This window comes from Neomonachus schauinslandi, chromosome 4 (assembly GCF_002201575.2).
Source record: "Neomonachus schauinslandi chromosome 4, ASM220157v2, whole genome shotgun sequence".
In the NCBI taxonomy this organism is placed as follows: domain Eukaryota; kingdom Metazoa; phylum Chordata; class Mammalia; order Carnivora; family Phocidae; genus Neomonachus; species Neomonachus schauinslandi.
In genome coordinates, this window is record NC_058406.1 from 78,348,592 (window position 1) to 78,368,636 (window position 20,045).

General features: G+C 43.8%; 1 protein-coding gene across 4 annotated transcripts in view; it reads left to right on the forward strand.

Annotated features, from left to right (window-relative positions):
- Nucleotides 1-561: 561 nt before the first annotated feature.
- Nucleotides 562-20,045, forward strand: part of SLC44A3 (solute carrier family 44 member 3) — a 99,470-nt gene continuing 79,986 nt past the window's right edge. The window contains exons 1-5 of one of the 4 annotated variants that reach the window (XM_021690038.2): nt 562-670; nt 1,194-1,301; nt 4,721-4,863; nt 7,253-7,389; nt 8,316-8,409. In XM_021690038.2, the coding sequence (XP_021545713.2) occupies nt 644-670; nt 1,194-1,301; nt 4,721-4,863; nt 7,253-7,389; nt 8,316-8,409 (509 nt within the window). In that variant the 5' untranslated portion in view covers nt 562-643. Of the gene's footprint in view, nt 671-1,193; nt 1,302-4,720; nt 4,864-7,252; nt 7,390-8,293; nt 8,410-20,045 lie in introns of all 4 variants that reach the window. The other 3 variants (XM_044914073.1, XM_044914074.1, XM_044914075.1) reach the window with 3 other exon arrangements.

Sequence of the window (20,045 nt, forward strand, 5' to 3'; positions counted from 1 at the left end):
TCACAGGAGTGTTGGCAAGGAACCACCTTGAAAGTGCCTGCTTGAGTGCCTGGGTTCAACTCATAGTTCTACAGCTTACTAGCATATGCCATCACTGCTTTCCTGTGCTTCAGTTTCCCTCATTGTTTCGCAGATAACAATGATTTCTGCCTAGTTGATTATTTAACAATGCCTGTGAAGCCGTTAGAAGAGAAGCCGGCACTGGGTAAGTGCTACTTACCTGTCAGCTACGTATAACGCAGCACGACACTTCCCACCCCCCCCCGCCCCCTCCGTGGGGAAGGATTTGCTGAGACTTTCTACTTCTTGCTCTCTGCAGGAGCGGACGCGTTAATTAGGATCGTGGCGGGGCCCGGGTCTGCGCTCCGGTCGGCGAAACGGGCATCCCGGGAGCTGCCACCGCGCAGGTGGTTGAGGCCGACGGCCCTAGAAAAAGGCGGCACTCCCGCTGACAGGTGACTGACTGGGCGGGCCCCGAGCCGCTCAGGTGGAGCCGAAGGCCAAGTTCGTGGCTCTGGGAGGCGGCCGCTGGGCGGCGCTGCGCCCCTTCCGGCCGCTGGGCCGCTGGGCCTCCCGGCCACGGTGCTCCCGCCGCGGGCGCTGCGTCGGCTCGCAGCTGCCCCGCCCGGCCCCAGAGCGCAGGATGCAGTGCCCCGGCGCCCAGTACCTGGTGAGCGACCGCCCCGCACCCCGGGGCGACGGGGCCCTGGAGGGAAAAAGGCCCCGCGGGAAGGCTAGGGGTCCTGGGAGAAGGTTCGGGCGACCTCCGAGCACGCTTCCGCCTTCCCCAATCCTCGCGGATAAAGCCCCCGCCCCGGCGCCGCCGAGTCCTGGGGACACCTGGCGGGAAGGACGTAGGACCGCACTCAGGTGCTGGGGCGGAGGCGAGGGAGAAGCTGGCTGCGGAGCGCAAACTTGGGGCCGCCCGCAGGTGCACCTCCAGGTAAGGACTTGGCGACTGGGGACTTCACGTCCGCTCCGCACAGAGCAGGTGTTTCGAAGTCTCCGTTGAAAGCTTCGGGAGGCCACATTTTAAGAAATAAGATAAATAAAAGGAAAAGAAAGGAAGAAGGAAAAGAAAGAAAAGTTACTTTGAACAGTCTTCAGTACGTTTGGATGCAGGTTGGGACCCATATGTTTATTTATCCTCTTTTCCTCAAGTCCCCCCCCCCCTTTTTTTTTTGGTCTGGAAGGCTTCTGCAGAGAGAACCCCCCGGCAAAGAGAGTGGAGACCTCAGCTTTATAGGAAATGCACAGATACGACATGGCTATTCCTGTTCTTTCTCTTTTGGACTGGTTTGGTAAGTATGGGTGCCTAGTAGAGAAGAGAGCACACAGAGTGTGTGCCCTGAAATGACTGTGCCCAAATGGAAATCACCTTCCTGGTGCATTCCTGGTGCCTTCCCGGGGGAAGCCTAGGGTTCCAGGTGGTACCAGGTTAACGTCTGTGCTACAACAAGAGACATCTGCCATTACCACAGAATAAACATCAGTCCTGGGGAATTCCTATCAGGTGACTCGCTAAATTGGAAAAGCTTATTGCTGCAGGCCATATTCTAATGGGAGACTCCATTAGGAAATGAGAATCACCTTTTAGGATTGTTATTTAATACGCCAGTGTGTGGTCTCTTATTATCTGAGCTCACTGCATGGAACTTTTACCATCCCAGCCCCCCAAACAAAATATTCGTCAACTGTTTGCCATTCTCATGATACAGGAAAATCCAGGGTGAGCCTAGGGATAAATTGCTCTCACTTTAGCTGAGCGTAACATACACATGCCTGGTATGTTATGTTTAGCAGCTAACTGGGAAATGAGCCTTTGATATAAACTCTATAATTAGATAGGTAATAATTTTTTTCCCATTCTAGTTTCCAGTTATATAGGATTGCTGATAGACCTCATCAGGCTGTGCCATTTTAGTCCTGGGAGGGTCTCTTGGCAGCTAAATCTTGATGCTTTGTTACTTACTTTAGAGTTGTAGGTAACAGCAGAAGGAGCCCCACTCAGCTTCTTGAAAGATCAGGTTCATGAAATGATCTATTCTAGATTGGGGCATGCTATTTGCCACATGGTTAATGATTAATTTATAAAGCAGCATTACATCAGCCCCATAGTAATTACCTTTGTTGCAAAGATTTCAATTTGAACAGACCCTGAAATACCATGTTTGTTCCTCTTTCCAAATTCCTCTTTTTTCAAGAAGGATTTATTCATTTGTTGACTTTACCTACTGGTTTCTCATGACAGACGTGGTTACAGGTACCGTGGAAGGTTGGGTCTCAAAGGTGTAACTGATTGTTGTGTGTTGTCATGTCGTGGCCCTCTGAGCCCTCCTACAGGAGCCAAGAGAGAGTACCTACACCACCTCCTCCTTAACTGCCCCGCAGATGGCTCCTGTTTCTCTGGGCCTGCTATTGAGCTGCAGGCGCGGCAGCTTTGACCTCAGGCTGTTCATGTTATTCAGTGATCTTCCCTAGCCCCTCCAGGGCTCAAACCTAGTACAGCACTACCAAACCCTCAGCCCAACAGCCACCTGGGGAAAGGATGTGTAGATGGCCCATCACGGCCTGAAGAATTATGAACCACCTGAGAGGTGGCACAGAGCTGGAAACTGCTTTCAAATTCCATGTCGTTTGCAGAATAAATCTGAAGTCTTCCATATGCCCTCATTCTCTTTACTGCATTTGAATAATAATGAGAGTCCTGCAAGCTTAACTGCCTTGCATTATCTCCTGCAAGATTTTTTTAACCAGGGATACTTAAAACAAGGCAAGGTGTGTTTTTCTGCCTCTGCTGTTCAGCTTCCTGGTCTTCTGACATCCTGATTGGTAAAGAGGCACATGCTAGACCAAGGTTATTGATGGTGCTGCCCCCCAGTTAGGGAGGTTCAGGGTGAGGGGCCAGAATTAGAGGCACGTGCAGTCTACTACAAAGACAAAAGGTACCAGCCTTTGTTTATATTTCCATAAGACACAGAACAGAATGTCTCAAATTCTGGACCATGTCTGCCTCTACTTACCTCTGCAGTCTCCTCCCCCACCTGCCCTTCCCGTTCCTTTTTAAGACTCCATTTTCTGGATCTTCCCTGGCACCCTTGACAGTGACCTCCTTGGTAGCCTCACCATACCTGGTATCCGCTCGTGCTATATCACCCGTCATATGGAATTGTAATTGTGTGTTGGAAATTAGAACAGAGTTTGATGGCTTAAAGTAGTAGTAGTGGTATGGCAGGGACTTAGTGTGTAACCAAATCCCTCCCACCCTAAAACAAAACAAAACTTCCACTCCTCCCACCGGCTTCCCAAGGGAGATACTAACATAAAGAATGTTGATCAACGGAAAATACCCCTTCCTTATTAGCTCTCTTTTGAGCTGGGCAGCAGCCCAGCTTCCTTTTCCTCCAAGTCCAGACCCAGTCGGGATCTTCCCACACTCCAAGCGGAGTGGGCAGGAGAAGCAGCCTGGGGCTGGGTCAGCAGCCACCCCCACCCCCTCTAAGTACCGGGTGAGGGAGCTGTCCACCAGCAAAGGTGATGCTCTCCTCCTGCAATCTGACCGGGAGCTGAGGAGGTGCTGGGGAGGGGCCGGGACAGAGAGCCTGCCCATCTTCTGGGCTGAGTTCCTTGAAGGCAGGCATTCGGTTTTGTTGATCTTTATGTCCCCTCATAACGGTCTCTGGCACACGCTGGGCACTTCAGGACTGTTATTTTGTAGTGAATGAAGAATATCTGCAACATATTTGACTTTGGGACAACGTACCTTTGGAACATGGGGTGTCATTACTATATTTTATTGAGTGGTGTACCATATCCTCACTCCTGGAATGATCATGTTGGGACTAATTATTAAATGCTATTCTATGTGTTGTAAACTGGGAAACTTACCACACTAAGATTGCATTCTGGAGGATACGCAATCTTAATGGAGGGCCCATCCATGCATACAACGCAACAGTCATCTGAGCTGAAATTTCAAATACTCCATATTCATGATGAAGTTGGATAAAAGTGACTATAGGTTGCAAGATGTCCAGAATTCCTGAGATTCTTTCTTTTGTACATCTTAAGCACTTACCCCCAAATACCATTTTCTTGCTTGTTATGAGCGGTATTTTGGTACACGTCTACTGTGTTGCCTCTGCCCCTGAGGGTCTGAGTCCCCTAAATATAAGACAAAAAGAAAAAAGGAGAGAGAAAGGGAGGGGGAGGCAAGGAGAAGGAAGGGAGGGAAGAAGGGAAGGAAACTCAGGGGAAAAGGGAAGGGAAGAGGAAGGAGAGAGAGATGAAAGGAAACTCCGGGAAAGAAGTAGCGGTAGTCCTGGGCACCCTTAGATAAAGCAAGAACCTGGTTGGGTGGCGGGGGCGGGGATTTGAGTTGCCCTGGTGAAGTTAGGCCCAGAAGAAAAAAAATGACAGACTCTTGGAAAAGAGGGTAAGAAGTATGTGGAGGTAAGAACATGGACAGAAATCTGTTCAGCCTTTAAGAATGTTCTCCCTACCTAACCCGTTGCAGCAAGTGTGAGAGTAACAGCATCTTGACTGACTGGTGCTACTGATATGTCGCTGAAGGAGAGCATACGGTGATGCTGGAAGATTTGCTTTTTACCTGGCTCCACTTCGTATCAACACCCTCAGGGATGCGGGGGGCCGGGGGGGGGGTGGTGGCGAGTCTTCAGCCCGTCGGCCAGGCTCTCATGTGCCACTTGGGTTTTGCCAGATGTTCATCACAGGCTACTCGGTGGCGGCAGGCGCCACGGGAAGACTTCTCTTTGGCTACGACAGCTTTGGCAATGTGTGTGGCAAGAAGAACTCCCCAGTGGAAGGGGCCCCTCTTTCAGGGCAGGACATGACGCGAAAAAAGTAAGTGTTCAAGTAAGTCCCCAACCCACAGGGGCTATACTATATTTCAGAACTGTATCGATGAGCCATTCGGAGCCTAGAAACTGTTTTTCCATTTAAAACTATCAGCCCATCTCATAAAAAACGGAGGGGTGTGTGTGGTCGTAAAGACACAAGTTTTAGAATCAGCTAGTCCTAAGTTCAAATTCAGCCTGTGCTACTTTTCAGCTGTGTGGCCTTGGGCAGAGTACTTAACCTCTCTGAGCCAAGTTTTCATCTTTTCAACTGGTTATTATACCCAACTCACAAGATTGTTTTAAGGATCCACTGAGACACTGCATGAGCTAAGTAAGGCTTAATATATGTTAGTTGCTACTGTTGTTCTCCACAATGTATCAGAATCGTGTTACCAATTGTATGTTACCAACTGCACACCACCCACAGTATTTTATCTCAGTGGAAATACCTGTATCCCAACTGGGCCTTCTGGGGACCTGTGTCCCACTCCCACCCCAGGGTACACTCTCAACTGTGGCACTGTGGTGTCACCACCCCTCCAGCTCCAACAGAGAAACAGAAAGGGGAGAAGAGAGACAGAAATCCGTGGCCAGGATTTTTCTAAGAGGAGGACCGCCTTGTAATAATTTTTGAGACTTGATGATCAAAAGCACCTCCGAGGAGAGAAAATTTATGGATCTAAATAGGTCCTGAATATAAATTTGAAGTCACCAAATACAGATCTCAGACTAGGCCTCTTCTACCCCTGAATGTTGCTCCTGAGGAGAGGGGCTTTGCTCCGCTGGACATGGACTGCCTGCAGGCATTTCCTCCTGTGCCTGTGGGTCACTTACACAAATGAAGGAAGAAGAGGCTGCCCAGATGTACCCATGCATGCTGAGAAATGGTCAAGTCCTCTTCGGATTGTAAAGTATATATTTTATTCTCAGTAGCCAACGAGTAGAAGCAACCAGGTGTCCCATCAGCAGGTGAACGGATAAACCTAATGTGTATATATATAGAATGGGATATTATTCGGCCTTAAAAAGGAAGGAAATTTTGACACAGGCTACAGCGTGAGTCAATCTTGAGGATATTATGCTAAGTGAAATAAGCCAGTCGCAAAAAGAAAAATATTTTACGATTTCACTCTATGAGGTACCTAGAGGAGTCACATTTCCAGAGACAGAAAGCAGAATGGTGCTTGCCAGGGGCAGGGGAGTTATTGCTTCATGGGTACAGAGTTTGGGTTTTGCAAGGTGAAAAGTGTTCTGTGGGTGGGTGGTGGTGATGGTCCCATAGCAGGGGGAATGTATTTAATGCCCAACCTGGGAGGCACTCTACACCTAACATGGTGAAGATGGTAAAATTTTATGAGTATTTTACCACAATTTTAAAAAATTAAATAAAGCATGTATTTATCATAGGTCCAGGAGATCTGTTCCCCCTTTTCCTATTACACCACCTCCCTCCCTCCCAGCCCCCTCCTAGCACCCCCTCTCTAGGGCCCTCCCCTAGAGGACGGCCTCCCTAGCAGCCTCCTGGGCTCTTCTGGCTTCCCCTGATCTCAGCAGCCTGGAGAGGCGTTGGGTGTGGTCTGGGAGCTACCACTGCTCGCCTGGCTCTTGACCCCATTAAGGGCAACAACCAGCTTTGTTCTCATGCCCCGTCTACCCAGTGGTGGAACGGCTGGAGTGGGAAGGGTCTCACGAGTTTCCTGGCTCTCAACCTGGGAGGCAGGGGGAGGGCCAGGCTATTAATTTTTAGCAGCCTCAGCTCTCCCCTTTCCACTTCTCACTTCCCTGAGTTCAGCTATCCTCTGAAGTAGAGCTGAACACTCAGGTGCCAATCTGTCTTCTGCGGACTTCACTGAGTAGTTTATGCCCTGGCCTGATGCTCTAGCATTCCCTGGGCAGTTTTGTTTTGTTTTAGTTATAAAGATTTTATTTATTTATTTCCCAGAGAAAGAGAGAGAGAGAGCACACAAGCAGGGGGGGAGCGGCAGGCAGAGGGAAGCAGGCTCCCCGCAGGGCAAGGAGCCCAATGCGGGACTCGATCCCAGGACCCTGGGATCATGAACTGAGCTGAAGGCAGATACTTAACCGACTGAGCCACCCAGGCGTCCCTCCCTGGGCGGTTTATCAGTCCCTTCAATTTCTCAGTGACTTCCTCGGATCACCCCTTAGTGTTCTCTCCCAGGGGAGACACTTGAGCATGGTTCCTACCCTGCATATCTCCCTAGATGACCCCCAGCAGGCATAATACATGGTAAATTATGCTGAGGCATTTGGTTATAAACATTTGCCATTATTATTCCCACCTTTGATAACGTGGGGATTTTTTTTAAGGCCCATCCTTAAACCCAATGAGAGGAAATGCTCTCAGATAGTCTTCCATTTCATCTGTTTCATAGACATGTGTTCTTTATGAATTCCTGCAACCTGGAAGTCAAGGATGTGAGGCTCAACTCCACCATCCTCTGCGTGTCCAGATGTCCCGAAGAGCAGCTCAGTACCCTGGAAGAAGTCCAGCTCTTTGCAGACAACAATGGTAGGCACCAAGGGATGGGGGCTCACTCTTCCCCCTCAGGCTGGGAACCACAATGGGGGAACCACAGTGGGAGAACCGGTGCAGACCTAGATGAGACAGCTTACCCTGACACTGCCTTCTCCACAAAGCTGGAAATTGTCGTTCCTTGGGGATTGTCCTCTTCTTGCATAGAAAAGGCCATAAATGTTTTCTCCTGGGCTTGTGCACTTGCATTCAGGCTTATCTGGAATTTATCTGGAACCCTAGCTGTTCTCTGCTCACTGCCAGGGAATGGTCTTCCATACAGAGCATGGCATAGACTGACCTGTAGGGCCCGAAGGCAGGGTCGGACAGAGGTCAGAGAGCTCTGTGCACACGGGCACATCCAGTCTTAGAGAGGGGCTGCAGGCTCTGGGCTTTCATTAAAATGTTCTTTCATTAAAATGCTGGGGCCCATGGATACTTGCACTAATCATTAATGTAACTGAAGTACCTGGCTCTGAGCCCACTCTTGAGATTTACGTTATAAGGATTAAACAAGCAGAGGAAAGTAAAAGAAATTTGAGGCAACCCACTGCAAAGTTTATCTGCCTGTGAAATGGTGTGCCAGATTTTGAAAAAATTATTTGCAAGGCTGGGTTAAAAATATCAAGCCTATACAACAAATTATCTTCAGAAACCTTCAAAAGATTTTCGTGCCAATCATATAACTTTTAGTTTTGAGTTGAGATTTAGGGGAGGGAGGAAGGGTAAGAGACCTCAAATTGTATGATTTTATGCTTATTCTTTTTGTGTTTAGGTCACCTATAGACCTGTTTTCTAAATCTGAGTGATGTATTCCCTTTCCTTCCGGTTTGGTGAAAGGACTATGGTTTTCTTACTGGCTCCCCTACAAAGCTGAGCACAATGTAGGAGGGTGGTACAGTGTGTGTGTCTTCTGCTTCCAGGGTCCTTCCTGTGTGTTTATAGTTTGAATTCCATCAACTACACCCAGAATCCAAATGCATACTCACTGTGCCCCAGGCTACCAGTTCCTCCAAGGTAAGAAGCTTCCATATTTTTTCCTTATCCATCAACAAAAGTCATGGGGTATTTGATGTACATCTCTTGCTCTTGTGAGTATTGTCAGAAGCACAGAGGAGATTATATGGTAGAGCCCACCATCTAGAAAAGGCCAGGGATAAAGAAGGAGGGACTCTGCAACGTATATAATGGACAATGGATTCAGAACCAGGCCGCAGAAGAAGAGTCAACAATGAAGATACATATCGTCATAAAAGGACAACACTAGAGCTAGCAGAATTAATACGTGAATCATTACCAATTGAGTGGTTTTATAAGGTAGTTGGTATGTATTTTTTCTCCTCCAGCCATCACAAAGTAGAAATGGTTTACTTTTGCTCTTTTATTATGAGACGTTGTTAGTTCTTATAGCTCTAGATTTCTCCAGAAGGAGCAGACCTACATGGACAAGGCCAAGTGGCCACCACGCACATCTTCCCAATGAAGACCGAAAACGGGTCCTTCTCCAGGATGCTACTTGTGAACTCCTTCTGGCGTCAGCCATTCCTATCAGCTAGTGTAGTTCCTGGCGCACAGGAAGCACCTCACAAGTATCTGTAGAATAATGAGGAAGCCAGGGTTGTGTTGCCATGGTAAGTGGCTCCCATTTGAGCCATTGAGAAGGCAACTGGGAAAATGCAATTACTACCCATGGCCACTGTCAGGAAGCTGAGATGTTCTGAAGGAGGACTTGGATTTATTTTGCATTACCATTCTTTTGAAAGTTGTCAGTATGTTTACAATGAAGGAGACCTCTGTGCAGAATTCCTGAGAAGTAATGATAATTTAAGTAGAATAAGGTATTATGCCAACTGTCTAGCACGGTGTTGATCACACTCTTGGTTGGGACCCACAGTACGAAAGTTATACCATCACCAGCCTGGTACTGTGGTCCTATACCTTCATACATACTTATGAGTATAAAACAGAAATAGAAGTCTCACACAACAAGATTTCCCCTTGCTGCGTATGATTCATACTAATAGTTCCAACTCTATTTCACTTTTTTAAGACAGTAATTTATTTCATAATCTAATGGGTTGCAAGCATAGCTTGAAAAATGCTGATCTCGGAGGTGCTTAAAACACAACACTCAGGTAGATTTTAGCTGCACAGGAGGAAAAATATAGTTAACTGTTTTCCTGGCATCCTTTTCTAAAATAAATACTTTGTGTTACAAGTAACTGAAAGAGGAGAGAATTATTTGCAGAGGAGAGTACCCATTGTATATTTCTATATCTTATTTTAAGAATTCTGAGTTTTGTCAGATATCATTAACGTATCTCAGTGAAACATAACTAAAGCCAAAAAAAATAAACTACAGTGTTGTAGTAAGTTAAATTATTTAACACTTGGAGAGAAGGGTTGTTTGTTTGTTTTAACCTTCTACGCTTTGACCATCTTCCTAGTCTCCCTGCCCCAGACCCTGGCCACCACCATTCATGGTCTGCTTCTATGAAATTGACTATTTCAGATTCCACGTAGAAGTGAGGTCATACAGTATTTGTCTTTTGAGAAGGACTTTTTTAAGGAACACAGTTTGTAACTGTGCCTGCAGAGGGAATTGAAAGAGAATGGAATTTTTTCAGGTTGCAGCTTAAGCAGTGGTGGATAAATTCTTCTTACCATAAATGGAATGGCAGCTGTAATTCCGTGGGAAGCTTATATCTTGATGTTGTTGATGATAATGGCGAACATTTATTGAGGTTTTGATAGTTGTGAGGTACTTTTCGAAGCTCTTGACATGTGTTCATTCTTCTGGACCTCACGAAACCACTGTGCTACAGGCATTGTTTTCATCCCTATTTTATGGTGGAAAAACCTGGCGCAAGGACAGGGTAAGGGAGCACAAGCAGCAAGTGGAAGAGTTGGCAAGCAAACCCAAACAGTGTCCATATTAGTTTCTGTAATCCAAAACCAACAGTCAAGGCTGCATTGGTTTTATTTTGCCTGGCAAATGGCCTCCTTGGGCTCACACCAGGATGGGGTGGGGGGAGCCCCATAGCCTGTGTCCTAGGATCCCCATTTTTCTACCTGTCACGCCTGTCCTAGACCTTTCACCCCCGAAATGCAGAACTTTTCATGGAAAGAAACCTGTTGATTGGCCTTTCTTGGACAGAGTCAGGGAGAGAGAAATAGCCTTGAGAGCTCCATTTCCTTTCCCTACACAAGCAAGAGTTTGTTTTAAGATGGAAATTATCATATTTATCATGGAAGAGCAGTGCCAAAAGTAAAAGCTTGAAATCATGAGAAGTGCGGTCATAGGGCCAAAGAACATTTTCTAAATACCTCTATTGAGTAAACCAGTTGTTTGTTCTTCCTCTGTCAATCACGTGAGGTGTAACAGACCCTTTTTAGAGCAGTGGTTGAATATCAAAAAGGTTTGTGTCCCAAGGTATGAGCTTTTAAGAGCAGTGAAAAAATAGTGCAGAAGATAACAAGCAAGCATATCTTTTTCCCTTGGGGTTCAACATAATATTGTATTTTGAGTCCCCTGTGTATTTAAAATCTAAAAGGCTTGGGTTTTTCCATCCAGTAAGTTCTAGTCCTAGCCTCCCATGTGGGTGCCCATGCATGTCAGTGCTTTGTTTGATCAGAGGAATTCCAACAGGGCCATCTAAATATACAGTCAGCTCTTTGAATTACTTCCTGCAAATTTGAATGGCTAGGCTGGTGGGGAGAGGAAAAGCAGAAGTGGGGAAGAAACCACAGTCTGTGGCCCGAAGTCATATCCCCTGCCCCAACTAATGAAGTGTTCAATGGGCAATTGGTCAACCACACACCAGGGATGACCCACATTTGACATGCTTCTCTGTGTCACCCTCAGGGCTGAGATGGGCCATTCTTTACCAGCACAGGGTTATAAAATGCCTGAAAAGCACCACCCTAACAAACAATGTTGACAAAATTAAGGTCTTATGGAGAGTTGTGCTTGGGGAAAAACAAAATGATGTTAAATTTATATCTGATCTTATTTTTCAGAAATACTAACTGAAAGCTCAGAAAACATTTGCTCTAGCAGTAATTCAGATTCATTGGTGTTAAGACTGTTTCATAATAGAAAAGAAAAAGAAATTAGAGGTTTAAAACTCGAGATCAGGAGGTAAAAATTACTACTCTGCAGGTGGTAAGAAAATTAACCGAAAAACTACAAATGATAAGAGAACTTACTTAGGTGGCAGAAAACATGATTAATATACTGAAATCTGCAGCATCCGTATATTTTTAAGAAGACAGCTTTTACCATAGTGAGAAAAAAATACAAAAATGAACTAGGTACTTTAGTGCTAAAGACAAATTTAATAAGAAATGTACAAGAACCATAAAAAGAACACTTTAATATGTTCCTAAGCTACAAGGAAAAGTTAAACAAATGGAAAGACAGTGTTGTTGACAGTATGACTCAACATTATAAAGATGTCATTTCTCCCTGGGTTAAGCTATAAATTTATCATGATTACAAATAAAAAACAATTTTTTTCAATAACTAGACAAGCTGATTTTAAAATTTGTAAGGAAATTAAGAGAAAGCAGAAAAAAAATCTGAATGAGAAAAACAACAGAGACTAGTCCTTTCAGTTTTTAAAACATACTATATTATAAAGTTTAATAACTAAAATACTATAACTGAACTAACGTGAGTTTGCTCCTTGGTGAATCACAGATAGAAACTACACCAGGTGAGTTACACACCAGGTGAGTTTCACACAAGGAAATTTTATTTGCCGCAAATAAGGAGATCATGGGGAATAACTTCCAAAGCCCTGAATCCCTGAGCAAGGGTGAGTGGGTTCCTTTTATTTACAGTGAGGATGAATATGTAGAAAGGGAAGCCTTGTCCCCATATGTAGAGGCAGGCACCAGGTCGCACATGTATCTTGAGGAAATATGCCTTACACACATTGTATGTTATGTAAGTGAGGCTCGAGCTTCTCTTTGAGTGGAGATTTTAGCACCGTGATGACATAAAGGTAACTGTCGGTCACTCCGTGGGTCACTCCATGGTCCATCTGCACAGCTGTGAGGTGGGGCTAAGCTCACACTGGTCTGGGTGGCCTGGGTCAGGGCCGTCATTATTGCTTGGGGGGCAGTTTTGGTTTCCATCAGAGGGTGCTATGCCCCTCAGGTCTTTTGTCTGAGTTAAAAGATAAGCTGAAAAGAAGAGTTTAAGGGAAAATGTGGGACAAAGGTCATTGGGTGCAAGCAGGCTAGCAATAAAGGTCATGTCTTGGGGTCTAGCTGGTGACAGTACTAGTTCATGTGTGGAAAGATCAATGGAAGATGCTAGATAATCCAGGAATAGACCCAAATGCTTTTAGAAATTTAGTACATGATAAAAGTGGCATCTCAAATCAGTGACAAAATGACAGGTTACTGAACAGATAGTGTTGGGACAACTGGACAGGCATCCAGGGGAAAAGCTGGATCTCTGCCTCAACTGAATAAATTCCAAATGGATTAAAGATTTTATTTTATTTTTTTAAATTAATTTGTTTTTTAGAGGGGGGAGGGGCAGAGGAAGAGGGAGAGAGAGCATCTCAAGCAAGCCACACCCGGCAGAGCCCAACACAGGGCTCGATCCCATAACCCTGAGATCATGACTTGAGCCCAAATCAAGAGTCGGATGCTTAACCCACGGAGCCACCCAGGCACCCCAAACGGATTAAAGATTTTAATGTATAAAGTGAAACTAGAAAATACTAGAGGCCATGGGAGAATTCTTCCATAACCTGAAGGCAAGGAAGGCTTCTATCTATGACTTATAACTCAGAAGACATAAAATAAAAAATGGGTTAAGTTTGGCTACACTAAAACATTTCTGCCTGACAAAACACAAGAAGCAAAATTAACAGGCAAATAAGTCGCAGTTCCTATAAAAGGATTAGTTTCTCTAATTTATAAAATATCTTGCTCATCCAACTTTTAAAAGACCAATAGTATCTTAGTATAAAAATGAGATAAAAATATGAATAGATGCTTCAAAGAAAAAGCAGTGTTGTTTAAACATATGAAAAGAGGCTGAACTTCGGGGCACTGGGTGGCTCAGTCGATTAAGCATCTGCCTTCAGCTCAGGTCATGATCCCAGGGTCCTGGGATCGAGCCCCGCATTGGGCTCCCTGCTCGGCGGGAAGCCTGCTTCTCCCTCTCCCACTCCCCCTGCTTGTGTTCCCTCTCTCGCTGTGTTTCTCTCTATCAAATAAATAAATCTTAAAAAAAAAAAAAAAGATACTGGACTTCCCTTATGATAGGGGAAATTCTATGTAAGAATCTAATGTTTTCACATTTCCAGTGGTTAGATGGCAGCATATGAAGTCGGATAATGTGCTCTACTGTCAAAGGTGTAGGGAAATAGACACTTTCATACATTGCTGAGGCAGGGATCTCAGGAGGGCAAAGCATCAGTATTCACCAGTGACGAATGTATATACCTTTAAATCAAGCTTCTCTACTTTTAGAAATTTATTTTTTTAAGCTTATTTAGGTAATCTCTACACTCAACGTGGGGCTCAAACTCACGACCCTGAGATCTAGACTTGCGTGCCCTTCCAACGGAGCCAGCCAGGCGCCTCTCTACCTCTAGAAGTTTAATCTACAGGTACACTTGTACTGCTATGATATGACATTTGTGCAAAAAAACAAATTAAAAAAAATAAAATCTTTAATCCATTTGGAATTTATTCAGTTGAGGCAGAGATCCAGCTTTTCCCCTGGATGCCTGTCCAGTTGTCCCAACACTATCTGTTCAGTAACCTGTCATTTTGTCACTGATTTGAGATGCCACTTTTATCATGTACTAAATTTCTGAAAGCATTTGAGTCTATTCCTACTACAGTGTTTGTAATATAGCGAAAGAGTGAAAACAATCTACATGGCTGTCAGTAGCCGGCTGCTTACATCAAGTCACACTGTTTAGCTGTCTAATAAGAGACGAGCAAGCTAGGAATAGCTGAGAATGTTCTCAGTCTGAGAAAGAGCATCTATGAGATATCTACAATTAATGTTATACTAAATGGTGAACTATTGAATGCTTTCCCATCTAAGATGAGAGCAAAGCAGGGCTATCTGCTCTGACCACTAACATTCAGCGCTGTAATGGAGGTCCTATGAACTGCAAAAGAGAGGAAGGAAAAGAAATAGAAAAGAAGTGAAATCATCTTTATTTACAGATGACCTAATTGCTTATATAGAAAATCCAAAGGAATCTACAAAGTAACTACTGAGTGAATTGAGCAAAATTGCGAGATACAAGGTCAAATTGCATTTCTATACATTTGCAACAGTTAGGGAATCGTTGTTAAAGTCCATTTTTAGCAACATCAAAAAATATAGAATAACTAGGAATAAATTTAACAGAAGACATGGAAGACCTTGACTAAAAACTTTAAAGACCTTTCTGAAATTAAAGAACTCCAAAATAAGTGGAGAGATATACCTTATTGGTGAAATGGAAGTTTTAATATTGTTAGGGTGTCATTTCTCCCCAAACTGTCCTACAGATTCAGCGTAGTGCCCCCAACATAATTTTTTTTTTTAGAAATTGACAAGTTTATTCTAAAAAAAATGCAGAAACGCTAAAGACTGAGAGTCACACACACACAAAATTTTTGAAGAACAAAGTTAAAGGGCTCATACCACCTGATTTCAAGAGTTACTATAAAGTTACGGTGATTAAGACGTGTTAAGAAACAAAGTTCAATGGAATACATTTGAAGATCTAGTTGGCTTTGTTAACTGACTCATGAATCTGACAGCGTCCACCCAGCAGGTAGAGGAGAGCTCTGCGAAGTTGAAGGGGAGGTTTTTATAGGAAGGAGGGTGGGATAAGAAAGTTATTAGCAAAAGGAAAGGCTTGTTCCAGGCCAGGGGGCTTATGCAGATTACCTCATCCACGTGGTGCTAATTGAAAAATTCCTAGCTGCCTGGTTAAGACTACATTTCTGGGGGAGGTCGAAAGAGCAATTAGATGAGGTATTAAGCGCTGTTTGGGGAACTTGGTTGAAGTGACACCATTTGGGGCCCATGGGTTTCTTTTTAACAATTACCCCATTTTGATCAGACTCTCTGAGTAACTGGGAAACAGGATCAAAGTGTAAGACGTTAGTGCCGTCCTCAGCCATTGCTCTGACGTGTGTGTGGGTTTTGTTGTTCCTTTGCGCTTTATCTGTAGGTCAGGACATTTTCGCCTAACCTCTGTGATCTTCCCAGGTCATGGTTTCAGACGTACATTCTTTAAGTGGGTCATTTTCTTTGTGCCTTAGACGTTCCAGTCTTAGGGAGATGGTTTGCTCGGTGGGTAGCGGCTGCGATCATGGATGTAAGGCTTTTCAGAGAACACAACACCCCAGGGAGATTATTGTGATTCCTATAAACAGGATAACTCCCAATATTGGGGTGTACTTTAGAGCCATGGCGCCAAGACCCTGTGGAAGGAGTCACCTTTTTTAAGCCAAGTGCTTTGTCCTGTGATGTTTTGTAATTGAATTTCAGTTTCCCCAGAAGGTGTTAACCTTATATAAAACCAGGAAATATTACAGCACGTGGTGTTGACCACAGCAGAGACACCTCCTTGCTCAGCTGAAAGATTATTAAGAGCTGTTCTAGTATTATGGACAACTTTGGCTAGAGAGTCTAAGGATATGTGTTGGCCTGCTATTGTTCTAACAGCAGAGTTTGCAGTAATTTTAAGAATTAAGGGAAAGTTTTCAATCATTGCCTCATTTACATTTATCCCTAACCAGGGAAATAGGGATCAGCCATAAGGAGTGAGTCCTGAATCCTGAAACCCTCTTTGGTAGGTCAGTGTAAATGAACTCAAAATGGAAATTAAGGAGAGTCAACTGATTAGATGTCTTATTTTATTTGTGAAATGTTAGGGGCACAGTTAGACTTTCTCCTAGCCTGAAACAAGAGGTTACCCCCACTTAGCAATGAGCAGGGAGATACAGATGAAGGTGTTATCTTTCCAGGCCAGTGCCAGAGTAAAGGAAAGGAAAAGAAGGAAGGGGAGTTTTCTATTTCAAGTATGAAGTCTAAATCTGGTGTCTTAAATGGAAGCAGTCCACCTCAAGGTCAGCTACATCTCTTCCCCATCAATTTGATTTAGAGGATCCGGTGTGTGCAAAGGACCAATGTCAGGTGGAGACTTTGTTAGCTGTAAGATGTGTCCTCAAGGCTCTCTACGTCTTTTAGTCTTACGGCTATGTCAGTGATCGGGAGCACTTGGTAAGGTCCCTTCCCACGGGGCTCAAGAGCTGTTTTTTTTAACAATGATGTTTCCAAAACAGCCAGTCACCAGGTTCCAGACTGTGACCAACAGGAGCCTTTGAACAGGGGCGTCAGGGAAAGCATGTGTATCCTGTCGATGGTAGGCTTTAGCATAAGGCTTTAAAGACCAGTAGCTGGTCATACTAGCATGAGATAGGATCAGCAGAAAGTTTTCTGAGAGAATACCACAACATTTGCAAGGTTTTGTTAAGGTTTGTATGATTTGCTCAGTGCAGTGGGTGCTTTGATCACTGGAGATCAGGGAAGATAGACCTCAAGTGGGAAACATATTTTCTAACAATTTCTTTGCTTTCGTGGGGGCGTCAGCCTTGCAGCAGGAAAAAGCTTCAGCCCATCTGGGAAACACACCTATAGTAACAAGAACATACTGATAACCCATTCTTTAAAATTGCAAATTTATGAATACATTTCAAAAATTCTAGAAGCATGTGCCTTTTGAAACTTTTCCATATGGCATTAACATATACAAATATCTTTTCATTTCTCTGTAATGAGAAGCTAAAAGTAGATAAACCTATGTTTAGCAATTAATGTATTAGTATTTTGTCTTATTTGGAAATGATCTAGGTATTTAATAAATTTAACTTAATTCATCATTTAACCTAACTCAGCAAAACTTTAAGGTTGTAGATTACCAAAAAGAAAATTTGAGAAAACTCTTTAAGTAGACATAAATATTGCTGAAAAGTTCATTTATAAACTTCTATCTTGCTTACATCTATTTACTTGTCCTTAATAATTACGTTAGATTACCTACAAAAACTTCATTAAACATTAGGCAAAGTCAGTCATTATCCTAAGCTATTTTTTTTGACAGATTTTACAAGCATTAACATGAATTTATTAGGCTAGTAAACTCAGGTAGAATAAAAGTTTTATATTTAATCTTGATGTCTGTTTTAATTAAACCATCAACCTGAAATTTGCTTTAATATCAAATATTTTTCCAGATCACATGAACTTGAAAAACATTTGGGTTTCTAGTTTCTATCTTTCTAGGAGTTGTAGAATGGCCAAACCTTACAAGCACTTGCCTTCGAGCTATATAAATAGAGCTCTTTTACAGATTAATTTCAGCAATACCATCTGGAGGTATAAAATACCATAGAACCACAGCATATGCATGCATGTACTCAGCCACTCACCGCCAACAACAAAACCCAAAGACAGAGAGACCAGTGGTGGTGAAACAAGAAAGGCATAGCTTTCAGTGAGGCCGACACCGGGAAGGCAATGGGTTAGTGTCCCAAAGTCGGTCTCCAAGGGGCCAAAAATATTTCCTGGTTTTATATAAGGAAAATGTGGGACAAAGTTCGGTGGGTAGGTCCAGGTGGTCAATAAAGGTCAAGCCAGTCACTGTTTTGGGGTCAGTCACGTGGGTCTTGCAGGCTCTGGGCAGTCCTTATTGTTGAGGGGTAGTTTCATTCCCATCTGGCATGTCTTGCCCTCAGGGTCTTTTGCCTGAGATAAGAGATAAACTGGAAAGACCTTAATCTGTTAGAAAATACAGACTGACAGTCAAAAAAAAAAAAAACAACGAGGCAGTTGAAGTTCTCTTACACGTGAGCGTTCAGAGACACAGAAAACTTCCAGCTTCTATTTTGGTATAGTGGTGAGCATAGCTGCCTTCCAGCTTCTATTTTAAAATGACCTGCCATGAAAAAGTTACAAAATTTACTAGTCATAAAAGTTGGATCTGAGGGTTTTTTTCCGATAGATGGAATAAGTTAAGCTGAACTGTCTAGATGACTAAAGCTTTTAAAAATTTGTGGAGAAGACACTGAAGAGGTGTTCTTTGTCCTTGGCAAGTCAAGTTCCAAATGACCTTTTCACCAACCCCGCTTTGTTTTCTTGATAAGAATACCTCCCTGCAATCTGGAAAAGCCCCCGAGAACACCAGACAGAAGGCTGAACACGCACGTTAGAAAGGCACAAGAAAAAAAACGCAGGCGCTCCCTACTATGACTTCCGTCCCCTTAAAGCCAGAAGGTTTACACTTACCAGCTTTTTGAGATAAAAAGGGGAGGTTTGGGGATTGGTAAAAGGGACTGGCCATCTTTGAATTGTTTCTGGAGCCACACCTCTGGTTCTGTAAAGACTGGATTTGTAAAACCGGGACAGCTGGGGTTTTTTTGTTTTGTTTTTTAAAGATTTTAATTTCTTTGAGAGAGAGACACAGTGAGAGAGGGAACACAAGCAGGGGGAGTGGGAGAGGGAGAAGCAGGCTTCCGGCTGAGCGGGGAGCCCGATGTGGGGCTCCGTCCCAGGACCCTGGGATCATGACCTGAGCAGAAGCAGACGCTTAATGACTGAGCCACCCAGGTGTTCCCGGGACAGCTGTTTTCAACCCCTCAGAGAATGGGGTTGCCACTTAACTGATGTCAAAGGACTGACACACCCATCCACCTGTGGGAATATCTTTTCCTCTGGGTACATTTAGCTTGGAGGGAGAAGACCTAAAAAGAAAAAATAATAACAATAAATTAAATTAAACTAAAAATTCAGGCTCTGAGTATCAGCTTCCAGTTTAACCAAATTTCTGATTCTAGAATTATTAAGTCCTTTCAAATGTCTTGTCAGGTTCCAACCAGGACAGACAGTATTTTGGGCAGTATTAAACTTATAGACCCAAGAGGCGTCCTCGAAGAGAGTTACGTAAAACATAGCATCTTCACAATATCTAGAGTCACTGTCAAAGATAGCCAAAGAAAGAACCGACAACCAGCACGTCCCAGACAGAAAGCCAAGCCTCGTTCTTAAGACACAGAAGGAGACAATCAAGAAGGAAATAGTTATTCCCAGGACAGAAAGAGTCAATACCCCATGGATCTCTATGTGGAAAGGAAGGGACAATGTGAGTTTTTATTCCCCTCTCTCACTGGGTTCAGGAGGTAATCTATTTATAAAAACTCTTGAGAATCCTCCCCAGGCTTAAGAAATGTTTTAACTCTAGACCTTAGTTCGACCTTTAACCAAGGACTGAGAGATACCCGAGGAGGATCGCCAGTAGCCTGCAATGGTCTTATTTCAATAGGTCACAGTTAATAGTCTCTTGAGAAGGGAAAGGCAGTTCAGCCCGAGGCTCACTAGCATAAGTACTTGAATGAAGACTAGAGAACAGTAGGAGTTATGGCAGTCTTAGGGTCTTGCTTTAGGTTCCTTTTCTCTTTTTTCATTAGCTTTTTTAATGAATCGTCCAATGAAACTATTTTGGAATTTTAAAACCTTTTGGAGGCTTCTGCAGGCCAGTTAAAACAGGTACCCCATTCTGTTTAATTTGGAAACTCTTGCTTTCAAGTGCACTTCTTAAATGAACGATCTTGTCTAA